The 25,936-nt window shown below is 30.2% G+C and overlaps 1 protein-coding gene across 3 annotated transcripts in view; it reads right to left on the reverse strand.

Moving 5' to 3' along the window:
• The window catches only part of Rilpl (Rab interacting lysosomal protein like), a 67,107-nt gene that overhangs the window by 13,270 nt on the left and 27,901 nt on the right, over positions 1-25,936 (reverse strand). Inside the window, exon 7 of one of the 3 annotated variants that reach the window (XM_075362810.1) lies at positions 7,878-8,270. The exons of 1 other annotated variant lie outside the window; for it this stretch is intronic. In XM_075362810.1, coding sequence (XP_075218925.1) covers positions 8,249-8,270 — 22 coding nt within the window. In that variant the 3' untranslated portion in view covers positions 7,878-8,248. Of the gene's footprint in view, positions 1-7,877; positions 8,271-25,936 lie in introns of those variants that run through there. One more of the 3 variants, XR_012756083.1, reaches the window with a different exon arrangement.

The raw sequence follows: 25,936 nt of genomic DNA on the forward strand, positions 1-25,936 counted from the left end.
CAACTTTAAAATCTGTAGGAATTATGAAAAATTACACCAAAATGTTCCATTTTCCCAATCTTCTTTTTCCTGGCAAAGCAATTTCAACATTCAATAACTTTGTTACAAAATAACAAAAACTGGTGCTATGAACTTTAATAAAAGAGTTTTACCTGTTGTTTACTTATCTTTAAAAATTCCAATGTTTGTTTTCAATATGACAGCTACTTAAAAAAAAGTTATTTGGTTATCAATGGATTGTCATTTTTTCCACTGTTTCTTGTCTTGGTAATATGTAATATTTAACATGGTAATATGTCGTTTTTAAATTTTTATAATTAATAAAGGGATAGAAAAAATTTGTGATTTAATTATTAAAAGCGGTAGAAATTTTGGCCATATATTTTTAGGAGAGTTCAGCTGCTTCACAACACTCTAAAGGTAAAGTCATATAGACAAGTACACAGTCTCTATTCTTTCATGAAGTGGCCACACTCTTCTAACAGAAGAGTCAATTGAGTTTCAATGTAAATTCTTAACACTTTTTTCATTGTATTAACATCTGATGATTGTGATGAAATTCACATTTGTATATTCTTGCCTGGAGAAGATGTTATGCATAACAATGTACAGATTATTGCACAGGTACAGATGTTGATAGTCTTAAATTGAAAAAATTACTAACTGCTGAGTGACACTACAAGTTTATTGATAGTGATTTGAATTCTATCTATATGACATGATTTAGAAGTAACAAATAACATTATAATTATACTACAAAAAAAAGTCTAAATATATAAATAAAAAGTGTTTGTACAATGTTTTTAATATTAACCCGTTGTATGCGAATATGGCTCCGATACATTTATCTGTTTACATTAGCAACCAGCATATCGATCCCAATATATCAGACAGATGTTTTTTCTATCGTCTGTCTAGAGAGAAGCACTATTCACATATATTCCACTTTACTAATGGCCAATCGTTATAGTTTATAGAGTGTGTTTATTATACTGGTTTCTAAATCAGACTCCATTTTGTCCATGTCATTCTGGAATGTTTTTCACTTACAATCTGCTTCTATTGTGCCTGTTTTTATATAATAGTTTTTCTTTTTTTTTTATAAATGATTAAGTTTTATATGTTTCTTCATTTTCCATATAGTGTTTTCACGAATACGTTTTAATATTTACCAAATTTTTTGTGTAAAACATTGTTATAATAGATCAGCGTCTTGGTCCCTCAAGCACATGCTCTCCTACTGACTGAGTTTCAGATGAAGAAATATCACAAATCCTGCAAGGTTTAGTGGAGAGTGATGATGATCTGGACAATTATTCGGCTTCTTTGGAATTAGAAAGCGATATATCACATTCTGTGTATGAATGCAATACTATTCATTATTTTTCATATTGGGGAATATTAAAATTGATAGACTCAGTGATTATTGGAAACAGTCACCACTTTTCAGTAACATTAGTAAGTCGATGAGTAGAAACTGGTTTTATTTATTGTTACTATGCCTCCATTTTTCATATAATGATGGCAATGTTTAAGACAGGTTATATAAAATTAAACCTGTCATTGACCATTTAAACAACACAATGAAAAGCAACACAGAAAAATAATTGTGTTTCAATGAAAGCATAATGCTTTGGCGTGGTCATCTTATTTTTAGACAATATTTAAAAATATGCACCACAAACATGGAGTGAAATTATATTTGCTGTCAGAAAGTGCTAGAATGGTACATAAACATTTTGTGTATGCTGGTGTAAATGATATTGCTTTAGTAGGAAAATATCATTCACATAAAGTTGTAATAAATTTAATGGAAGAGAAATTAAATAATGGACATTCCCTTTATTTAGATCACTATTATAACAGTGTATGTTTGGCAGAAAATCTACTGCAATTAGGTACGTATTGTACAGGTACATTACGAATGAATAGAACTGGCCTTCCAAAAACTGTAACTGAATCATAATTATGTAAAGGACAAATCAATTACAAATATTCAACTGCAAAAATCTGTGTTGGAAAATGGTGGGAAAACAAGATATTATAATGAACTCTTTTGAACACAAATTCATTTTGGTCGAAGTACCAACTAACTGAGGTAAAACTGCTTGCAGTGAAAGAATATAATAATTACAAGGGTGGGCTAGACTTTCAAGACCAAATAATGTATTACTTGTGTAAATGAAAAATTTAGTAATATAAAAAATTAGCCTTACATATATTTCAAATAATGTTACTAAATTCATTTTACCTTCACCGCAGATATACCATTGGACGAAACCTTAATTTTCATGATTTTAGAATGGCTATTATAACAACTTTACCAAAGATTCCTGAACATCAAAAGTTCCGATTCTAAAGAATCTAATAGCAGATCATAAAATGAAGAAAGTTGAAAAAAGAAATGGAAAGGAAGAAATTTCACATAGGAGATGTCAATATTGTTCACAGAACAGGAAACAAATTTTAATTATTTATTACTGTCCTCAAGTGTCCAAATAAGCCTGCTCTATGTGCACTGTGAAAATCTTTTTCAATATTATTCCCTGTTATATAACTTTTTATTTATGTATTTGTAAGTATAAATTTAAAAATTTGATCATATTGTACCTATCGTTATAATTATATTCATTATTGTTTTATTTTGTTTTACTTACTAACTCAATGTTTATCAGTTATTTTAACAAACATTTTTATAAAATTTAACTAAATTATATAAAATGTGTGTATATGGCAATAAATTACAAAAAAGTTCTAGAACAATTTTGTTTTGTTTTATTAAATGTAGATTTAAATATTATAGGTACAAAAATTTTTAAAAAGTAAACAAACAAATACAAAAAAAAAGTTTATATAAAAAAAAATCATTTACTTTGTTTGTACACCAGCGTTACAGCTCTGCAACGGCAGGCAACTTGACCATGAACAAGGTCCAGCTGCTGTCTAAATACTCAGTTACTGCATTGGCATGCAATAGGTTAAAGAGTTTCCTAAGTGTTTTCTATAAAGCTATATGATTTTAATATTTTAGTTGTTTTTAACAATTTCACAACATATTTTGATTGTTCCTTTTTATCCTTGATGAAAAAACCATTTGGATTTTTTTACATAGCTCAAAATATTTTTTAGCCATTTTCTTAAAAAAAATTCAATGTATACACCTTATATATAGACAAAATGTATGAATAAATAAATAATTATATGAAGGAAGAACAAGATCTACTCATATGGCTCATTATATTGAAATCACTACTTCATTCTGAATAAGTGCAGGAAACATTTGGTAAAACTGAACATCAATTGTGTAGTTTTCTGATGATTGTTTTGTCATAGAACTTAAGAGAAAGCAAAGTTTTTGTTATTCTCATTAGCACCTTGAAATGTGATGGTACCTGGATTTACAACACCTCTTTTGTTCAGTGTAGATTCAATAAATACATGAGTACCAATGCCCAAATGTACTTATTCATACTCTGATTCAAAGACTCCTCACAGAGATACAATATGATATTAACAGTGAGTGTCATTTAAAAATTGTAAAATGTGCTATATTCATAGATTTTCTTTGAAGAAATATTATTTTTTTATTTGTTTACAAATGAAGTTAATTTTTGATGAGTTATTATTTTGCTTATCTTTTTGTACTCTTTATCATTAACTATCTATAAAAAAACCCACTTTACGGAAAAATGTGCCTGTTTATAGGGAAACAAGAGTTTAGACGTTGAATTAAAACTTTCTTGTGTGAAGATTGTTAATAGAAAAAGCTCCTGATAATAATTCATAGTCTAGCAAATAATTCTCAATCAACGTAACTGCAATGGATGGGCTAATCTTTCTTGCATGGCTGAATTACGTTTAAGAATAAAAAGCTATCAGACATAGTATATCATTCTCTAATGTACTGTTAACTACAAAATAAAATGACTGTAACTGTTTAAATCCTCTAGCCAACTGATGAGACACAGTTTTTGGTCAAGAAGAAAAATTTAATAATCAATAGATTTTATTTTAAAGGTAAATTTGTGATTAATGAAAGTAGACAATTTTTGCACCTGATATTTAAATGTTTATATTATTGCCATTTATTATAAACCTGACAGAAGTATTTGAAGAATTTAGTAATTAAAACAAGAAACTAAAATAACTTCTAATTACATTTGAAAATATCTTAATATGAAAATCACCTTAACAGTTGTTTACCACACTCAAATTAATTCCGTGATGTTTCTATCTAAAATACTTCTTTTAGATAGATACTATGATATCTAAATGATACTCTATGGTATCTTTAGATTTTTTCTACGATACTATGGTATCTTTTTTAGATACTTTTTTATGATGATATGTATGAGTGTAAATGAAGTGTAGTCTTGTACAGTCTCAGTTCAACCATTCCTGAGATGAGTGGTTAATTGAAACCCAACCACCAAAGAACACTGGTATCAACGATATTGTATTCAAACCTGTGTAAAAATATCTGACTTTTACTAGGACTTGAACACTGGAACTCTCGACTTCCAAATCAGCTGATTTGGAAAGACGCATTCACCACTAGACCAAACCGGTGGGTACTATCTAAAATACTGGAGCAGTAGTTATTTTCTGATTGGTAGTCACATACTCATTTTTAGAAGTTGAAACATTTAATCTTATTAAAGCAAAACTAAAAGCTTTGTTTACCAAAAAAAAACTTTGCTTTCTGTTTTGGGAAATACGAAACACTTAGACAGTGTATTGATTTTCACTCTTTGATAATTCAAAACTAAAATCTGCCAGTAATAAAATAATTTTGAGTTTTTCTGCATGTCATAAGGTTTCACATTGTAGTAAAACACTTTTTTTTCTCAAAATAGCCACTTGCACTGTATAAATAAATGATTGTACGCATAATTGTATGTCTATTTACACATTTATTCAAAAGCCAGTCAAATATTATTTTAAATACTTTTTTGTGTCGATCGACATTTTATCAATGTCGACCAAGACTTAATGGTAAAAATATTTATACATTTGCATGAAATAATGGTAATTTCTGTTTAATACATAACTTTAAATAGGTTAATATGTTTAAAAACATTTTCCCATTTCTAGGGATTTTTTTACACCAAAACAACTTGGGTAAAGGGTTAATTGCAATTAAAAAAAGTAAGATTGAAGTGTAATCATGTACTTATAAAACTTAAGATCACTGTAAAAAAAAAACTTTATGTTACACAATGACCACTTCTTGCAGATAACAACGGTGTGATAATTACAAAAATATTAAAAGAAAAAACACTTACTTTGAAAGTACAGTTTCATATTGCATTCTTAATCCCACTGAATGGCCACATTTAACTAAAAGCAACTTTGGTTCAAGTGTGGATTTTGGAGCATTACAAGACAACTGTTCAGGGGTGGAATAATGGTAGCTGATAAACCCCAACAGGTAAATTTAATTTTGTAAAATTATCTAAAATATTAATAAAAAAGTTTTCGTTATAAAAAAATAATTTTTATGAGCATACTCAAATATATATGTAACTCTCTCCCTCTATCTGCATGTAAATAGTGGAGTGCATTATAATAAAAATGGCTATAGTAATGGCGATAACTTGTTCCAGCCATCTTATGTATTTATACCCACCAAACTCTGCAATGCAGAGATCAACCAGCTATATCTGTATTTAATTACAAAGATTAAAAAAACAACAGTAAACAAGACAAAAATTAAAAAAGTAATGAAATACACACTTTCTATATAATTCTATATCCTAAAAAAAATATACATATACCCTAACAACTACAAAAAATTTTGTACTCACTTTAAACTCAATCCCTAAAATTCCTATTTATTATTGTTAATTTGATTTTTATTTTAGTTAAATAAAAATAATTTATAGTGACAGACACATTTAGAAAAAAAATTATTTTAACTTCAAATCACATAGAAACTTCAAAAGGAAAATGGAACATCAATTTAAAAGTGCTTTTATGGACATCATCAACATGAATCACATTTAGACATAATTACAGCATATCAAATACAAAATAATATAGAAATTAAGCCAGTGTTTTTCTATTAATATTTTATAAAACTTATTTTTCACAATAATCTTAACTATAATTAAGAGATCCCTTTTCTAAAAAAAAATGTAACAATAGGTTAATTTTTGTATTAACAATGTACAAATAATGTTATAACATTTAGCTTATACGTAGATGATACTCGGTAAGGCCTTCAAAATGGAAAGAACTCATATCAGTTCTAATAGTTTATATGTGTGGTTTGAAGAAAAATAAAGTATTATATTCGATTAGACTGTTTCAGAGAGGTAACATGTAACATATTTAATATAGAATATCAGTCAAATAAAATAAAACATAAGAAGTTTGATTTTCTAACTGAACCAACTATTTTGAGAAATAATTTTATAGAATTGAAAAATATGTGTAACTAAAATCACAATTTTAATAACGAAACAATTCTGATTAGTACTTAAAGCAAGTGCAGTAACATCTTATTTCTTAAAACAATTAAGCTTTGGTTGCTACATTCTTATTAAATATATGTGACATTAGGGACTTAAATGTCTAAAAACTTAAAAAACTAGTCTTACTAACTATACAAATTACAAAACTTATTAATATTTAAATATTTTGATATTACATGAGGATAGTTCAAAAATAAACAGTTATTTATTTGTAAAAATGTCACATACAACTTATCAAAATTCATTACCAAATACTGTTAAATGAGTCTCCTTTGACTGAAATGCACCAGGTGTGTTCCTGCTAAACCAAACGGCCTTCAGAGGACAGATGAAATGAAATTGTGCCAGGAGAATGCAAAATTTTACAATTCTCCCAAAAAATAACTCCAGTTAGATTTTACTATACTCATATCTACAAAAGGATCAGAAAGCAATCCCAAACTCAATCCACTTTAAAACACAAACTTAATCTACTTCTGTCAGTAAAAAAAAACGCCCACCATTTAATTATAAAAATTCAAAAGCAAGGGATAAATGTTTAGGTCCTGCAAAAATTAGATAGACAAAACATCCCCTGACACACTTGTTCCATCACTGCGGATATTTTTTAATTTTAATCTCAAAACAGACTGGTTCATTTCTCAAACCAGCTGTTTGCAATTTCAATTTCAATCAACATTACTGAATTTTTTATGTATTTTAAATACATAGAACTCCCCAAATAAATGAAAATCAGACAGAGCCAAGTCAGTTTAAGATAGAAATGTCAGGTCAGGGATGGTTATGACAGAAAATTTCCTACACGTTAACAGAAAATTGCCATGTTAAACCAGCCATATAAAAATAGGCATCTTTTAAAGAAACATGACTGAAGCTTGATAATCTTTGTCAAGAAATATTTGCTGTCTACAGTCAATGGACAATTGAATAGTGAATATTGATTTTTAACATTTATTTAAAATATTTTTTATATCGATAAGGAACTCAAAAACAAAACATTTTGAACTTCAGATATGGCAATCATGAATTTAAACTTTGAAGAAGCTATTTTTGCTTTTCTTGGTAGAGCCGAGTAACTATATTTTCAATGAATGTTTGCTCTTGTTACTCAGAAGTAAAATGGTGTTCTGAAATAGCATTTTAAACTAAAAATTTCAGAAGACTTAATCTTTGTTTAAGAGGTTTTATGATTTATTGTGCAACTTTACTTCATACACCTCAAAAATCATAGCAGTGACTGACATGATGTTAGAGAATGCTTAGGCCACTACAATTTATTTTTTTTTGTAGTATAAGTTTAACATGAAATATTTACAAGTTTAAATAAGCATAACATAAAACATAATAAATAACATTTAAAAAACATATTAAACAAACAAACAATAAAACAAGTAATACATCACAGATTTATTATGGTAAGGAAGAGAACAAAATTCTCATTTATATTTGAACCACCCTCATAATTACCATTAGAGTGAAATTCATTTAGAATACATAAATATAGAATATAAAGATTAATTTTCAACTTTTATTTCAAGCAAAAATATTAAATGATACATAATAAAAAGATAACAGTCATATATTTATAACAACCGAAGTAAAGCTAATAAAATTCTTAAAAACAAAATCTGCAAGTATTTATACAACAAAAGCGAAATGGTAATATGAAACTGTCAATTATGCTATCACTGATGTTAAATAAAACAAAAAGAAAAACACAAATACAAATCTGGAAGTGAAGCAACTGAAGTCCCAAGAAATATGGAAGATGATTAGCTCCAGAATCTAGACAATCTGTAAGAAATGAATAATAATAAAAAAAAGAAAAAAAAAGATAAGCAAACAACTTTCTGTTTAAATAATGAAAAAAATCTAAAATAAAAATACTTTAAAAATTTTAATCCTTTGAAAAAATTCAATTGCTTTAATTATCATGAAAATTAAACATAATTAAAAAATTATCATTAACGATGCATATCAAATTCTCCCTATTGGTTAAACACATTAATATCTTTGAAAAGTAAAATGGTGGCCTTTTTAAGTTTTCAGCTATATCTTAGTAATCTTATAAGATCACAATGAAAGAGAATTAAAACCACATACACCTTCTTTTGAAAGATTTTTTATTTAATCCATACATTACTGTACATATTTAAAAATTTTCAAATGATTTTTTATTGCTCATAAAATATTTTAATCTTGATAAATGTACAATAAACGCCAAACAATTAGGTTACAGCTCAAAATTAATGTGCATCTCCTTTTTTGCAATGAGGTAAATGGATAAAAATGACAATATTTTTCTTTCTTTTCTATTTTATGGCTTTATGTCTCTATAAATAACAAAATAACCCCCTACATAACTAATGAAAAGTTTATAAAAAATATACAACTTTTCTTTGAAAACACTTTTGTCATAAATAATAAATATATACATTAAAAAAATAAAATGTAGAACAACAAAAATACCTTTATAAAATTAATAAAAAAAAAATATATATATATATTAATGTTAACCACACAATATGGATTGCAGGCACAATTTCTGAACTATAAACTACATTAAACCTTAAAAATATAAAAGAGAAAAACTTTTTCATTAGTTAGATAAGTTAAAGCTGAATGCTACAATTCAATATGGCCTCCTCAACAATTAGCCTCCTTTTTACCTCTATCTTCTCTCTATCCCTCACCCTCTCATCCCATGCTGTAACCTACACTGCTCTCAAATCCATCAACAAATCATCCAGTCATTTCAACCTTCGTTTACCCTTCTTTTTTACAGTATATATTCCATATAACCATAATTATGTTGTTCCATTTATGTTTATACCGTTTTCCCAGTTCTACCTGAGGCTTTTCCTTTAAATTCATAACAAACAAGGTTCTTTTTCCAATGTAGAACTGTCCCAACACTATAAACAACCACCAACATAAAGGATCAAGGACTCTTTCTGTCAGGGTTACCATACCTTAACAAAGTTAGTCCAGTTTTTCACCTCAAACACCTCACACACCTCAAAATCAGTTTTGAGGTGCCAGATATGGCACCTCAAAACTGATAGGTACTAGATAGGGAATCTTGGAGAGCTGCATCAAACCAGTCAAATGACTGAAGACAAAAAAAAAAAAAAGATGTGATCTCTCACCTTTCCCACCACGGATAAGACTTCCTTGTTATATACAGCATTTCTTGGTACTTATTGCACTTACTTGACATAAATTCCCCACCAAGACTCAGTAACCAATCTTTTTACCCTACTTCACAGCTCTATTAATTGTAAGCTGTTACTCCTTGAGATATTCCACGTGTAAAGGAACTCAGGGGGACACAATTTACTGCCTTACCTGGGATGGAGTAAATTAATACCTTTATCATTAAATATGAAAGCAGTAGTAATAATTAAAATAATTTTTTAATCAATCAATGATTAATAGTATTACCTTTGTTTAAATTTAAGTTAGTATATATGTCAAATAATTCCAATATTTAACTTTATATATTTCAATAATTTTCTATTTTGTTTTAAAAGACTTGAAAAATAAATTGATACATTTTTACAGTACACCACACTTCAAAGGCATGTCTTTGTATCTTGTAAAAAATGTCCATAATTTTTCTACCATAGTCTTTTGTTAACAGATTTAACTTTTATATGAACTTTTATTCTCAGATTTATTATTACATTGATAATCTATATTGATTAATTCTGTATTATTGTTTTTTACAGTAATAAAAATGTCAAAAAAAGACAGCATTAATAGGGTTATATAGTCATAATGCTGTCTGTGAGTCTTGGGTGTGGTAGGCAAAATATGAGTCACAAATTTGACAGTTTAAGCAGTACTGGTGTATGCATTTTGCAACTTTTCAAAGGGTCCTACTTTACTGACATTAAACTTTATGTCAAAGGAGTTAAATTTTTAGTGAGATGCATCAAATAAAGCAACGAGCTTATGGTAGTTATTATTTCAACTATATCCAGTCTTTTAAGTAGTTTATGTGGTATTTATAATACTATTTTAAGGTATTTTCTTTAAATATTAACTTATTAATAATTATTTTATTGTATATTGGAAAGATTTATTATTTATGTTCTGTATTTTTAATTAAGCTATTAAGTTTAGTGTTATACTTATGTTGTAAATTTATTTTAAATTTAACTCTAATTAAAGTTTTATAAATGTTCTAACTACTAAAATTACTTGTTAAAGCTACATGTTTTATTATATTTATTTCAATTAACAGAAAATATATTTATTTATGCTTCTGATGATAATTGATCCATCAAAAACTCATAACACATCATTATTATCTATTTTTTGTAACTTTATAAGATATGTTCTTGGTTTTTCATAATATTTAAATTAATAGTAAAAATAAGTTACGGGATGCAATATATTGTGATCGGCGTACAAACAATCCTAGCTGCTGTTTGCAGTAGTGAGATTTTACTGCAATATGTGCAATCGTGATAGAGCAGTAATGTAGCAGGTGATTCAATTTGTTAGTTCTCACCAGTATTTATAATACTTTATCATCTATCATGTGTTTGTCAACAGTGATATAACTTCATAAATATAGCTGCCATGTAATTAATTCATAAATAACTTGATTCAGTTGGTGCCAAATGAAAACATCAAATAATAAATGAATCATTCTTACATTATTTACTTAATTGTACACATAACTTTCGAGACTGTTACAATGTCATACAGTTTGTTTACAACAGGATAGTTCTTAAAGTGAATTCAGTATATCAATACATATTTATCAATGGAGACATGTCAGTTCAAACAGTTCCTAAACTTGTTGTATTGTGGATAAACAGATTAAATAGCAAGAGTGCATTTGTAGGGTTATATAGCCATAATCCTGCCTGTGAGTCTTGGCTGTGGTAGGTGAAACATGAGTCATAAATTTGACAGTTTAAGCAGTACTGGTGTATGCATTTTGCAACTTTTCAGAGAGTCCTACTTTACTGACATTAAACTTTATGTCAAAGGAGTTAAATTTTTTTAAGATGCATCAAATAAAGCAATGAACTTATGGTTGTTATTTCAACTAAATCCAGTCTTTTAAGTAGTTTATATGGTTTAAAAGTGGCCATGAGTCAATATATCATGACTCTCATTCAGGATATCTATCAACCACTAATTGAAAACTCATAAAAAAAACAATAAAGTGACTTATTTAACATTGAAACATACAATAAAATTTAGATTTCAATATTTAAATTGGTTTATATCACGAAATCACATCAGAATAATTCTGGAAACAAACTGAACATTTCAGCTGAATTTCAGCAAATTAAGCTGAACATTTCAGCTTAATTCATCCTACGTTAGTGAAAAGACAGAAGTGCAATCTTTTAGAAAATGTTGGATTATAAAAAAGAAACCAAGCTGTTCAAAAAGTGAATCATAATTGGTGACCTCTACATCAGAATAGAAGCATCTCAGTTTTTAATCAGAAAAGCCCTTTATATGCTTTGAACTAACATGGTGAATTAGTTGATTGCAAAATAGGAACATAACAAAGTAATACTAATAACATAAGTGACAAATACTAATAACTATTGTTTATAGCCTGATACCACACAAAAACATTTGCTCATCTAAGTTATGGCTGCATAGTGTTGCCATCTAAGTCACCATTGCACTCAATCTCTGTATATAAACAGTAAATTCAGGAACTTTTTAAAACACTTCATGTTTTCAAAGAAAAAATGTATGTATTACATAGGTCAATTATTACAAAGCATAATTTACTGAATGGAAAAAAAAACAGCAAGTAACAGAACATTTTCAGATTTTTTTACTACATGAGTATTATATTTAATAAAAGCCAATTTTTAAGTATTATTACTTCACTTTCTTTGTTCTAAAATTCTATATAACATTTTTTATTCACCAAATAAACTGAGTTTCTACTTTGCATCAATGTGACATAAATCACACATCTATAATAAGTTAATGAAGAATTTTACTAAACAGAAAACTATCCAATATAGAAAACTTCAAGTTAATACGATTAGCTTATACATTACTTTTCAAAAATATAAAACATGTTTTTCACACTAGATAAAACATTTAATGATAAATAATAGTAGCGAACAAATTAATCTAAACAAAGAGAATTTTTGTTCAGTTGTAGTGAATTTTCATTCTGTGGTAATTGCTTGTTGTTTTGTGTTTCAGGTTATTTTGTTAGTTCATATACAAATAGAATTAGTGATTTATGTGCTTTTATAATTCATTGACAATTAGTTTTCGGTGACCTTGTGAGTTTCTGTTATACGTTTGTTATTCGTTTCTAGTTAATACAATAGATATAACCCCACAAAAGCAATAAAAAATTGTTGCTTTGTCCCCAACACAAACAAATAACTCAAAGACAGATTGCAAGTGAGTGTAGTGTTGGGGCTTGGTACTGTAAATGAAACCATAAAAAGGTTTAGGGAAACAGGTTCTGTCTCCAAAGAAAAAGGAAAATGTGGACAGAAAAAGGAAACCACGCCTACACAGGATTGATTACTAATTAAGAAAAAGCAAAATTAATCCATGCTTGTCAGCTGTTGACCTTAATAGGGACTTGAGAGCCAGTGGGAGTAATGTTTCTGATATGACAGTTCGTAGAAGATTGTTGGCAGTGAGAAGGATTGCTTGGAAACCTAAAAGGAAGCAGTTACTGACAGTTTTTTTTGTCTTCAGTCATTTGACTGGTTTGATGCAGCTCTCCAAGATTCCCTATCTAGTGCCAGTTGTTTCATTTCGGTATACCCTCTACATCCTACATCCCTAACAATTTGTTTTACATATTCCAAACATTGCCTGCCTGTACAATTTTTCCCTTCTACCTGTCCCTCCAATATTAAAGCGACTATTCCAGGATGCCTTAAAATGTGGGCTTTAAGTCTGTCACTTCTTTTAACTATATTTTTCCAAATGCTTCTTTCTTCATCGATTTGCTGCAACACCTTTTCATATGTCATTTTATCCACCCATCTGATTTTTAACATTCTTCTACAGCACCACATTTCAAAAGCTTCTAATATTTTCTTCTCAGGTATTCTGATTGTCCAAGTTTCACTTCCATATAAAGCTATACTCCAAACATATATTTTCAAAAATCTTTTCTTGATGTTTAAATTAATTTTTGATGTAAACAAATTATATTTCTGGATGAAGGCTCGTTTCGCCTATGCTATTCGGTATTTTATATTGCTCCTGCTTCGTCCATGTTAAGTAATTCTACTTCCCAAATAACAAAATTCTTCTACCTCCATAATCTCTTCTTTTCCTATTTTTACATTGAGTGGTCCATCTTCATTATTTCTACATTTCATTACTTTAGTTTTGTTCTTGTTTATTTTCATGCGGTAGTTCATCCATGCTGTTCATTGTTCCTTCTAAATCCCTTTTACTCTCAGCTACAATTACTATATCATCAGCAAATCGTAGCATCTTTATCGTTTCACCTTGTACTGTTAGTCCGGATCTAAATTGTTCTTTAACTTCGTTAACTGCTAGTTCTATGTAAAGATTAAAAAGTAACGGGGATAGGGAACATCCTTGTCAGAATCTCTTTCTTATTATGGCTTCTTTCTTATGTTCTTCAATTATTACTGGTTGCTGTTTGGTTCCTGTAAATGTTAGCAGTCATTCTTCTATCTCTGTATTTGAACCCTAATATTTTTTAAATGCTGAAAATTTTATTCCAGTCTACGTTATCCAATGCCTTTTCTAGGTCTATAAACGCCAAGTATGTTGGTTTGTTTTTCTTTAATCTTTCTTCTACTATTAATCTGAGGCCTAAAATTGCTTCCCTTGTCCCTATACTTTTCCTGACACCAAACTGGTCTTCACCAAACACTTTTTCCACTCTCCTCTCAATTCTTCTGTACAGAATTCTAGTTAAGATTTTTTATGCATGGCTAGTTAAGCTAGTTGTTCTGTATTCTTCACATTTATCTGCTCCTGCTTTCTTTGATATCATGATTTAACACTCTTTGTGAAGTCTGATGGAACTTCCCCTTTTTCATAAATATTACACACCAGTTTGTATAACCTACCAATTGCTTCCTCAACTGCACTGCGCAGTAATTCTACAGGTATTCCGTCGATTCCAGGAGCCTTTCTGCTATTTCAATCTTGTAATGCTCTCTTAAATTCAGATCTCAGTATTGTTTCTCCCCTTTCATCCTCTTCTTCCTCTATAAACCATTTTCTAATTCATTTCCTCTATATAACGCTTTAATATATTCCACCCACCTATCAACTTTGCCTTTTGTATTATAAATCGGTGTACCATCTTTGTTTAACACATTATTAGATTTTAATTTATGTACCACAAAATTTTCCTTAACTTTTCTGTATGCTCCGTCTATTTTACCAATGTTCATTTCTCTTTCCACTTCTGAACAATTTTCTTTAATCCACTCTTCTTTCGCTAGTTCGCACTTCCTGTTTATAGTATTTCTTAATTGTTGATAGTTCCTTTTACTTTCTTCATCACTAGCATTCTTATATTTTCTACGTTCATCCATCAGCTGCAATATATCGTCTGAAATTCAAGGTTTTCTACCAGTTCTCTTTGTTCTGCCTAAGTTCGCTTCTGCTGATTTAAGAATTTCCTTTTTAACATTCTCCCATTCTTCTTCTACATTTTCTACCTTATTTTTTTACTCAGACCTCTTGTGATGTCCTCAAAAATCTTCTTTACCTCCTCTTCCTCAAACTTCTCTAAATTCTACCGATTCATCTGACACCTTTTCTTCGGTTTTAAACCACAATCTATATTTCATTATCACTAAATTATGGTCGCTATCAATGTCTGCTCCAGGGTAAGTTTCACAGTCGATGAGTTGATTTCTAAATCTTTGCTTAAGCATGACATAATCTATCTGATACCTTGCAGTATCACCTGGCTTTTTTCATGTGTATATTCTTCTATTATGATTTTTAAACTGGGTGTTGGCAATTACTAAATTATACTTCATGCAAAACTCTATAAGTTAATCCCCTCTTTCATTCCTTTTGCCCAGCCCGTTTTCATCCACTATATTTCCATCCTTGCCTTTTCCAATGCTCGCATTCCAATCTCCAACTATTATTAAATTTTCATCCCTTTTTATGTGTTTAATTGCTTTGTCAATTTCTTCTTATACACACTCTACCTCATCATCATCATAGGCGCTTGTAGGCATATCGACAACGTTAACAATTATCGGTTTAGGTTTCGATTTTATCGTTATTACAATGATTCTATCGTTATGCATTTTGAAATACTCTACTCTCTTCCCTACCTTCTTGTTCATTACGAAACATATTCCTGCCTGCCCATTATTTGAAGATGAGTTAATTATTCTAAAATCACCTGACCAAAAGTCATTTTCCTCTTCCCACCAAACCTCGCTAATTCCTACTGCATCTACATTTATCCTATCCATCTCCCTCTTTAAATTTTCTAACCTACCAACCTTTTTTAGACTTCTAACATTCCACACTCGGACTCGTAGAACGTTATTTTTTAATTTTCTGGTGGCCCCTTCCTTAGTAGTCCCCACCCGGAGATCCGAACGGGGACTAGTTTATCTCCGGAATATTTTACCAAGGAAGGAGCCTCCATCTTTGTTATATGAAAATGCAGAGAGCTACATTTTCTTGGAAGAAAAGCAGCTGTAATTTTCCACTGCTTTCAGCTGTGCAGTACTCAGAGGATTGAATGATGTTGATATGGCCATTTAAGTCGTCCTGACCTACGCCCTTAACAACTATTGAAAGAGCTGCTGCCCTCTTTCAGAAATCATTCCTTAGTCTGGCTCTGAACAGAGCCAGACTAAGGAATACCTCTCCGATATGGTTGCACCTTCGGTCAAGCTACTCTTATTACTGAGCACATAAGCCCCCTCGCCACTGGCAAGGTCTCATGAGTCATAGAGGGAGGACAAAAAGACTTCAATGGGCAAAGGAACGAAAAGAATGGACTATTGAGATGTGAAAAACATTTAATTTTTCAGACAAGGCTCATTTCTTTGTCCAAGGAGAGAGTATAGCCTACATTCTTATATCAGCAGATGAGAAGACTACTATGCCAGCATACCTGCAACAAGCTCCCAAACACCCAGCCAAAAATATGTTTTGGGGACGTTTTACACATGAAGGATCAGGAAGCACTTATGCCTGTGGATGGGATGATGAAATTGGACCAATAAATTAACATATGCCAAAGAAAAATATTCCCACTTATGCAGAAGAACCCAGAACTCATTTTCCAACAGCACCTTGCACCGTGTCACAAAGAAAGCAAAAGAGTTCTTCAAAAAACAAAAAATTTGAGTGCTCTCATGGACAGGAAGTCCCCTGATCTGAATCCCATCGAAAATTTATTGACCATATAAAAAAGAAGATTTGGGAAAATGAATAGCAGCACAAAAACTGACCTTATTAGTTCAATGATACAGGTTTGGTTTCAAGATGAAGAATCAAAAATCATTGTTCTACCTTAGTGGAATCAATGCCAAAGAGGATTAAAGAGATAATAAAAAACAAAGGAGGACACAAACTATTAAATTTGAGTAAACAACTAAACAATGTTTCTTTTAAAAACATAATTTTCTGTTAAAAAACTGTGTTTGGATTAATTTGTTTGCCACTGTACTCCTCCCACACAAGAATAACATTTAAGCAAAAAGTATATATTAATTAAATATTTCATACTCTCTCCATTAAGTCGTTAAATGAATAATTATTTAGTAAGTCTTAGTAATATCTTTCATACTACACAAAAATATAAGTGTTGAAGGTTTGTAAATAAAAAGGACAAATATTTTATGTCAAATTACAAAAAACTAAAATTTATTTTTTTCTTTTAGAATACAATTAATGTGTATTAATTAATTATTAATACAATTAATTTAATGTCTTTTATTTGCACCCAGAATTTTTTGTATAACATTTATAATCTTTTAAATTAATCAAATAACAGAAAAAAAATCACTCAGTTGATGGAAACAAATGGCAATGTTACTTAACATAAGTGATCTGAAAGATAAATCCACATGGATTTAACTGTTGGATTTATATTCACGTCTAAGAATTGATTAGGATATAAATATTCAGATGTTCAAAGACAAATGGTATCATCCAGTTGTAAGGGATATATTTTACAGCACACTGCCCTAGAATAATACTTTTTTATTTGATTACTTGCTGTAATGGCTGATTTTTTTGTAATAGGTGTTAAAACCTTGGATATGGTGGAAATGTATTTTAATGAAGAAAGTGAGACTGATGAAATGACAGGTGAAAAAATGTCAGACCTTACTAGGAATCAAACCTAAAATCAGCTAATCCAGAAGCCACCATTCTGTTATTTGATAGTATGAGTAGTCAGACCTTATGAAGAATCAAACTTAAAAACAGCTATTCCAGAAGCCACCGTTTTGTTATTTAATAGTATGAGTGTTACCTTAATGATGGTCATGGCTTTTTTTAGTTTAAATAATCTAACAGTGAGCAAGGGTAAACCTGAGTAACTTGATTTAACAAAAGTTACAAAATCACTGAAAAAGATATGGACAGGGTGTATTATTACAAAAATAGATCAAGTGGATAAAGATAAGCAAGGTAAGATAAGAAACAATAAATCATAAACAACTTCAGATTAAACTATTTACAGCTCGAAAAATCATATCTATTCACTATTTATATTCAATTATTTTAAACATTCTTTGAAATGGTTTTTGTGCCACTAATAGATTTTTAACAATGAATGGAACGACTAAAAGAATTTTAGAGAGAAAAACAAGACCATATATACAAATGAATTTTAAAGCATGATGCTTGTTCCTACCACTCTACAGAAATATGCATACCGATAGTCTTAAACAGGGTAAAAGCAACTGAAATGAGGCTACTATGTTCAGTTGTTGGGTATAAAAATCAGATAAAAGAAAATGAGAATATTATAAAGGATCTTAGGGTTTCTCTTCATAGAATGAATTTGGTGAGAGAATATATGTCAATAAACTATGCTCCAGTAGGAAGATGAAATATTGTCAAAGAAACCAGATATGTCAATGGAAATAAAATTTTGAAACTAAAATAGGCACTGCTGCCTAATCTATGACCGGAGATGATAACACCATTAAGATATTATTACAGTCTATTTTCTGTTCATTAGGTGAGATACCTCAGTATTTTAACATACAAAATACCTAAATAAACAAAATACTTTAAAACACACTTATTAATATTAATCATGCGTTCCAGTTAATAAATTTCAAAATTATATGGATATGTATCAATACTTATCAATATATTTAAATTAGTGCCTACTATAAAACTGACAAACACAAAACATGGTAAGTCTATACGCAGTACAATGTGATTTGTAGCCTGCCGTTAGAATCATATATATATATATATGAGTAAATTAAGAAAAACAGATTTTAACCAAGCCATGTATACAACTTTTATTATTAATTTGCACAGATTACCAATCCAGATCACAAATTTTGGTGATCACAGGATTTGTGTTTTTAAAACCAAACATCATCTTTCGTCAAGTACAATAGAAGTTTTTTAGCTACCTGTGCTATTGTAAGGGTAAATTAATTTTTTATTCATGTAAAAAATATATTGAAATTTGGTTTCATATGTTTATCATCTTCTGTAATTAAGGAGTGACTGTTTCACTGAGTAATATGTATTGAATTTTTTTAAAGGGCCTACCAACAGTATGTATGTTTAAAGTCAATTGAAAATTCTATTAATTTTAGCAATTCTTGAGTTCATTTTATCAAATTTTTGCCAAATAAAAAGGTTGAGTTTCTGTTGGGCAAATTGAATTTTATTTGTTCATTCGGGCCCCACGTCAAAGAAGCATTGTTGAAGGGCGAGCGCCTCCTGGCGGCGATCTCTCGCCTCATGGCCAACACAGCAGGGCCAACTGAGAAGAAGAGAAAGGTCATTGCGACGACGGTGACTTCGGTGTTACTCTACGTGGCCCCTGCGTGGAGCAGGGCCATGTCTGTGGATAAATACAGGAAGCAACTGGTGTCGATACATAGGAGACTGCTCCTACGCACAGCCAGTGCGTATAGAACGGTCTCCTATGATGCAATCTGTGTCGTCGCGGGATCCCTGCCAATCGACTTACTAGTCGAGGAGAGATGTTTATGGTTTGGCGGGGTCTCAAAAGAAGAGGCGAGGACACAGAGTCTAGATCAGTGGCAGGAGCGTTGGGAGGTGAGTCAGGCGGGCCAGTGGACCCGACATCTGATCCCGGACGTGAGGGCCTGGGTGGGGAGGGGTCATGGAGAAGTAAATTATTTCCTCACTCAGCTACTCACGGACCACGGCGGTATCAACAGTTACCTGCACAGGTTTCGGCGAAGAAGATCAGCAATGTGCAGGTACTGTGATGAAGAGATAAAATGCTCGTCGTTGTATGTAGAAGTGGGTTACTGCAGTGATGTCAAAACGGTTATGGGCTGCGGCTTGTGGTAATCTGCGGTGACATGGTGTGTGGATATGCGTTACTGTTTGTTAGATTTAGTATTGTATTGTTTATAGTTGTAGTCTTGTAATTGTATTCTTTAATTGTATTGTTGCGTGTGTTGGGTAGAGCCGTGGTGGCGTGATCACGGCACTCAAAGGGTGGGAGTGGCTCACCACTTCAGGAAAAAAAAAAATATTTATGGTTTGTTTAGATTTAGTAGTTTTCTGTGTTTGTATATTTGATGTTAATATTTGTGCATATTGTATGTGCGGGATGTGTACATACTACTTGTTCTGGTCCGGGCATTAGTGAAGGATGGCCGGACCAGGAGATACGACGTTGAAACGTCCAGATAAAAAAAAAATAAAAGCTTCAAAAAATTCTGGAGGCTGGGGATGAATCGTGGCAAAGATTAGGGCCAGGGAGGTAGCCTTATTGCCTAGGGTGTTCTGGCTTCACTGGCAAGTGTAGTGGGGTCGGGGCTCCCCGAAGATGGCATTAAGGATCCTCAGGTATGAGAGGAACGCGAGGGGGCAGCGGTGCGCGGAAGGCATGCTGGCTGCAAGTAGGATAGGGACGGGAGGGTAGCCCTATAGCGAAGGAGGGAGTTGGCTGTCCGGAAGAGGTGGTTGGCTTGCTCCGATGAGGCTTTGGGGACCCCGGTGGGAGATCCTCTGGAAGGAGGCAGCTAGGGTGGGCAGAGACTGCTGCCACGACACACTAAGGCGGCCATGCTATGTCCTAACGGGAGGAGGCTGGTTTCCTTGGAGGGTTGTTTAATAAGATTGAAAAAAAAAAATTGAATTTTATTTAAATACTATTAACAATAAATCAACAGGGTTAAATAATATTTTCTCTTCCTCTTTTGCTCATTTAAGATTCGTTTTTAATTGAAGTTAAAAAATCATGTAATGCAAAGTTTAAAAATGTACCTTTGAGCAATGAGAATGAACAGGAGAAAAAATTTTTGATATTCTGCTGGTAAGTACAATTTAAAAAAAAAGTGTTTCTTTTGTATTAGACAGTTAGTCATAATTTTTTAACAAGGTATTTATTGAGTAGATGTGTAAAATGACTTTTTCAATAGAATAGCAAGTTTTTATTTTATAATAAAAAAACATAAAATTATCAGTGAATAAATTCTTTTAGTCATAAGAATTATTTTTTTAAATATTCTTTGCTGACATTTGTGCTGAATACATTGGGATATAAAATGTTTCTTCAATTACTTTCTTAAAAATTGTGGAATAGGATATAATGTGCTATGGTAATCTTTCAGTGCGATAGAAATGATCAATGACATTGCTATCCGTGATTTCCTCAACAGAGCATTAAAAAAAATGCAAACCCTTTGCGGGACCTAAGTCTTAACAATTAGGAAATCTCTAACCAGATAAAGAAAAAATAAATCACAGTACGTGTTAAGTGTTATATTTCATATGGTAATTGTAATAGATATAACAGATAACATTGATAGACAAAAAAAAGTTTTTTTAATGTTTCTCTAAGTAAGATACCATTTCTTGAATTGCTTTTCTGCGTACATTACAGATCTGTAAATACAATTTTTCTATTACACTTAGTTTCAAATAAATTATGCTTCAAGAAAAATTAAGTGAAAATATACTTAAAATCTGTAAAATTTATAATTCTGCATGGCCATATCTGTATTAGAATGATGTCACTGATGCTTTTCTTTTATAAATAGCCTCAGGCACTTCCTGAATTAATGTCTATCAGTAATCGGTTAGCATGTTACTATTCAATTTCCCTTTATACTGACTTTCCATCACCAAAATGTCAGTGGAAACGTTCACAGTGTTTGTCACTTACATCTCTGAGGTTGTCCGGGAAAAAATTTAGATGCAAGTAGAGGAAATGTATTTTCAAAGACATATTACATCCCATAGCTCTGTATAAAGTAAGAAGTTGATTAACAATATCATGGTAATTGTCGGATTTTTGTTTGCTGAGAAATTTTTTTCGAATGAAGCCCTAGCTACATTATTTAACATTGAGTTACATACATCATCTATGACCAACTCTCTTTTTCGAGGATCAACAAAAACTCCTTCTTTAATTTTTCCTTCACTTAGATGTGGAAATCTGTGCCTGTTGTACAAAAATCTAGGACTATCCTTCATTGCTTTTAACAAAACTTTCATTACTCCTACCTTGATTTGGAGAGAGGATAAAAATATTTTTTTGGATTTAACTAAGAGCTCATGAATAAGATTTTTCCCATTGGGAGTTAAGTTGACTCGTTTCTTCCACTCTTTGATAACATAATGTTTATCTCTAGCTTGGCTGTCCCATTCACAAAGAAGACAGATGTACTTAGTATAGCCTAACTCCATCCCTAACAAAATAGCTATAACTTTCAAATCACCACATATGTTCCAGCTTTGTTTTTTATAATTTATTTTTTCAAGAATGTCTTTCATCACATTGTATGTCTCTTTCAAATTAATACCATAAGCGATTGGTATCGAAGGATATTTGTTACCATTGTGTAGTAGAACCACTTATAAACTATACTTGGACGAATCTATGAAAAGGCACCAGTCCTCAGGTTTATGAACTTGTCCTAAGTGCAACATAGGCTCAAATTTGTGCAATACACCAAATTATTTTCATCAATAAAGTACTGAAAAAGTTCTTTTTGTTGGCTTCGAAAGCCTGAAATTTTTTTATTTTTTTTTAAAGTAAATTCCAACCTAGCAGTCTTGATCCTTCAGCTTGATTTTTTGAGAAATTTAGATCCCTAAGCAAGTCATTCAGTTCACCTTGTGATATAAGATTTGGCTTATTGGAAGATAATTCAAAATCAAAATCATTGTTGTCTTCTTCAGTACTGCCTGATTCTTCATCGCTGCTTTCGAAACATACATTCACAGGTGGCTCTGGAACTGGAATAATTTCACTGTGAAGTACAGGTCTTATTGCAGATTGCAATGAAGGATATTTTACAGTATGTTTAAATTTTTTAGAAATTCCAGACACACTTGTTAAACAAAAGTAACAATCGGTGATGATTCTTTGGTTCATGTCAAACCATAGCTACACCAAATGGCAAAGCCTTCCATTTACCTTTCAGCCATCCTCTTAAATATACAGTACAATTAGTACACAGTATATGAGGAGCCCACATCTTACCCTGATCACAAATTTTACACTGAAAGTACAAATGATATACTTTTTTAATTAAAGGTATAATGTTTTTTCTATTTGATTTTACGGTAAACTCACCACATACATAATAAAAGGCATCCACATCATTTACACAATTTCGAGGGATTATAACACTGCACTGTTAACAAACTTAAGACAGCAATAAGACTGAACAAAATTAATTCATTCCTAAATCCAGTGCTTAATACAAACAACACCCCTGTGTTTTCAGCTACATGTTTTGACCTGCGCAGACATGATTAATCTTGTTCATGAAAGCTCACTCTTCAGTATGATATGATATAATTCTTTATCTAGTATTATTTATTTATACCTTACAAATTATGTTAAAAAAGTTATAACAATAAAAAATGAGCTAACAAAATACAATATAGGAGCTTAAATTGTTAACTATACGTTGAAAAGGAAAAAAAATCCTTTAATTAAACTTTAAAAAATTTTCAGAAATGGTGGGTAATAGAAAGATTCTGAGTTCAAATTCGTTTTCAGCATCAAAAAACAGATTAAAATCACATATCGCATGTTAGGAAACAAAAATTACATTTATCAGTGTTTATAATCCAACAAATTCTTTTTCTTATAGCAAATGAATGTTTCATCAAAAACAACTATACAGATATTTTACTTACAAAAGAAAAACCTCAATAGTTGAGATTAGGAAACAAGATAAAACTGAATTACATTTACATGCAGGTAATTTTTTTTTTTTTTTAATAAACAAACATCATAGGAGTTAAAAAAGAACATAGAAGCAATTAAAATGTTTCTACAACCACATTGCAATATTAAAATAAATTAAATTATATCTCTATATATCAAAATATATGTAATTAATAAAATGTAATAAAATTAAATAAAACAAAACAAAATATTGCTAAATTAAGAAGAAACTTTGACTATGCACTTCAAAGGTCAATAAGTTACCTGTTCAAAAGTAGGGTACTTTACAGAGAGTACATATTTAAGTATCAATACATTTGTATATTTTATATCTATACAGATCATTTAATTGGAATACATTAGTTTACGTTAAAAACTAATTTTTTATGGTTTAGGAAGAACTTAATCATATTTAACTAAAATTACCAACAATGATGGATTGGTAGAAACACAGTACATATTATTTCTCTAGTTTTAATTATAATCATAAATTCATCTTGACGTCAACTGTCAGTATCCAAAATATACTGATAAAAGCACATTTCAAGAACGCATTAAAGCACTGAAAAATTCTTCATGAAAGATTATTATGAAACAATGCTACAAATAAAAAATTATACACAAGCAAATTATCACATTTTTACAATTATTCTCAAGCTTAAATGAAAACCTCATGCAATCCAGCTAGTATAAGATAAGATACAACCTGCTCCAGTAAAATATCAATTGTGTTCATTATTTTAACTAAATACACTGTATTATGTACAGTTTTAATTAAGATTAAATATTAATGATGATAATACTATCTGAACTATGCAGTATTGGTCTTTTTTAATCGAAGACTTATAATACAGTAGCATATACAAAAAAAAGCATCTTCTATTAATAACACAAAGATTATTATACTAATTATATTTATAGTAATAAAAATTATAAATTTAAAAAACCGGTTAGAATATATACTGAAAATGCAGTGGGTAAGTATAATACATATGAAAGATGAAGAGTGATATTATAATCACACACTCATCCGTGTAAATTAATAAATTCCTTGAAACATGGCTCATTTTAAAGCTTGTTCTTTTCTAAATTTAGTAGTACATAGACATGACTTATATTGTGAAATAATGATTTTGGCACTAACAGCTACTATGTTCAATAAAATTAAAATTTTTAGCTCAGTTTTCTTAGTATGTTGTATTTTGGATTTGTTTGTCATGTAAAATTAATCTATAACTGAAAAAGTTACCATGAAAAGTCAATTTTATTTGACATTTTTTGATTATGAATCAAGTTTAAATGCATTTTGAAAATGATTCATGCGTTTCGGCAATTGAAAAAATAATTGCTCTTTTAACTCCAAAAATGTACAAAAATAGTCCAAATATTATCTGTTATTCTTATATTAGCCCAGGCGGTATCTGTTTTAAAATGGGTATATTTGGACTTTTTCAATGATTGCTAATCTTTGCTTCAATGCTTCCGGAATATCATCAGAAATGATTATTTCATTTAAAAAGACGTGCTTAAATTTTTATTAAAAAAAAAAAAAAACAATTTTTTTCTCTATTTCCCTAGATAACTTGATAACTCTTCATTTTAGAGAAAAGATCAAGACAGAAAAAAGTTTTGTTATTAAATTTTACACACAATATTATCGATTGCTAATTGAAAATATGATATTATTGATGCAAAAATGGCAATAACTGTCAAAAAAATTAAAAACAAGATTTTTTGGAAATTTTTTTTGAGTACTTATATATAGGATCTTCAGATTTTGCATCAAATAACTTTTTGGTATGATAAAGCAACACACCAAATTTCAAAAAAACGATCTGACAGTTTTTGGACAATAATTTTGGAATCCAGATTTATAAAAAAAAATGTGAATTTTCCAAATTGTTTAGAGCCAGAAATAAAGTCTCTAGATACTAGAAAATTTAATCACATATAACAGAACACTCAAACTTTCAAATGCATTTTTAAAAATTAAATCAGTTAACTTGGAGAACCTAGGGAATTTTTCAAACATAATTGCAATTTTTTGCTTTAAAACAAACTGAATATCGTCATGAATTTCTATCTAATAAATTTTAAAAAG

The sequence above is a fragment of the Lycorma delicatula genome, chromosome 4 (genome assembly GCF_047948215.1).
Source record: "Lycorma delicatula isolate Av1 chromosome 4, ASM4794821v1, whole genome shotgun sequence".
Taxonomy (NCBI): domain Eukaryota; kingdom Metazoa; phylum Arthropoda; class Insecta; order Hemiptera; family Fulgoridae; genus Lycorma; species Lycorma delicatula.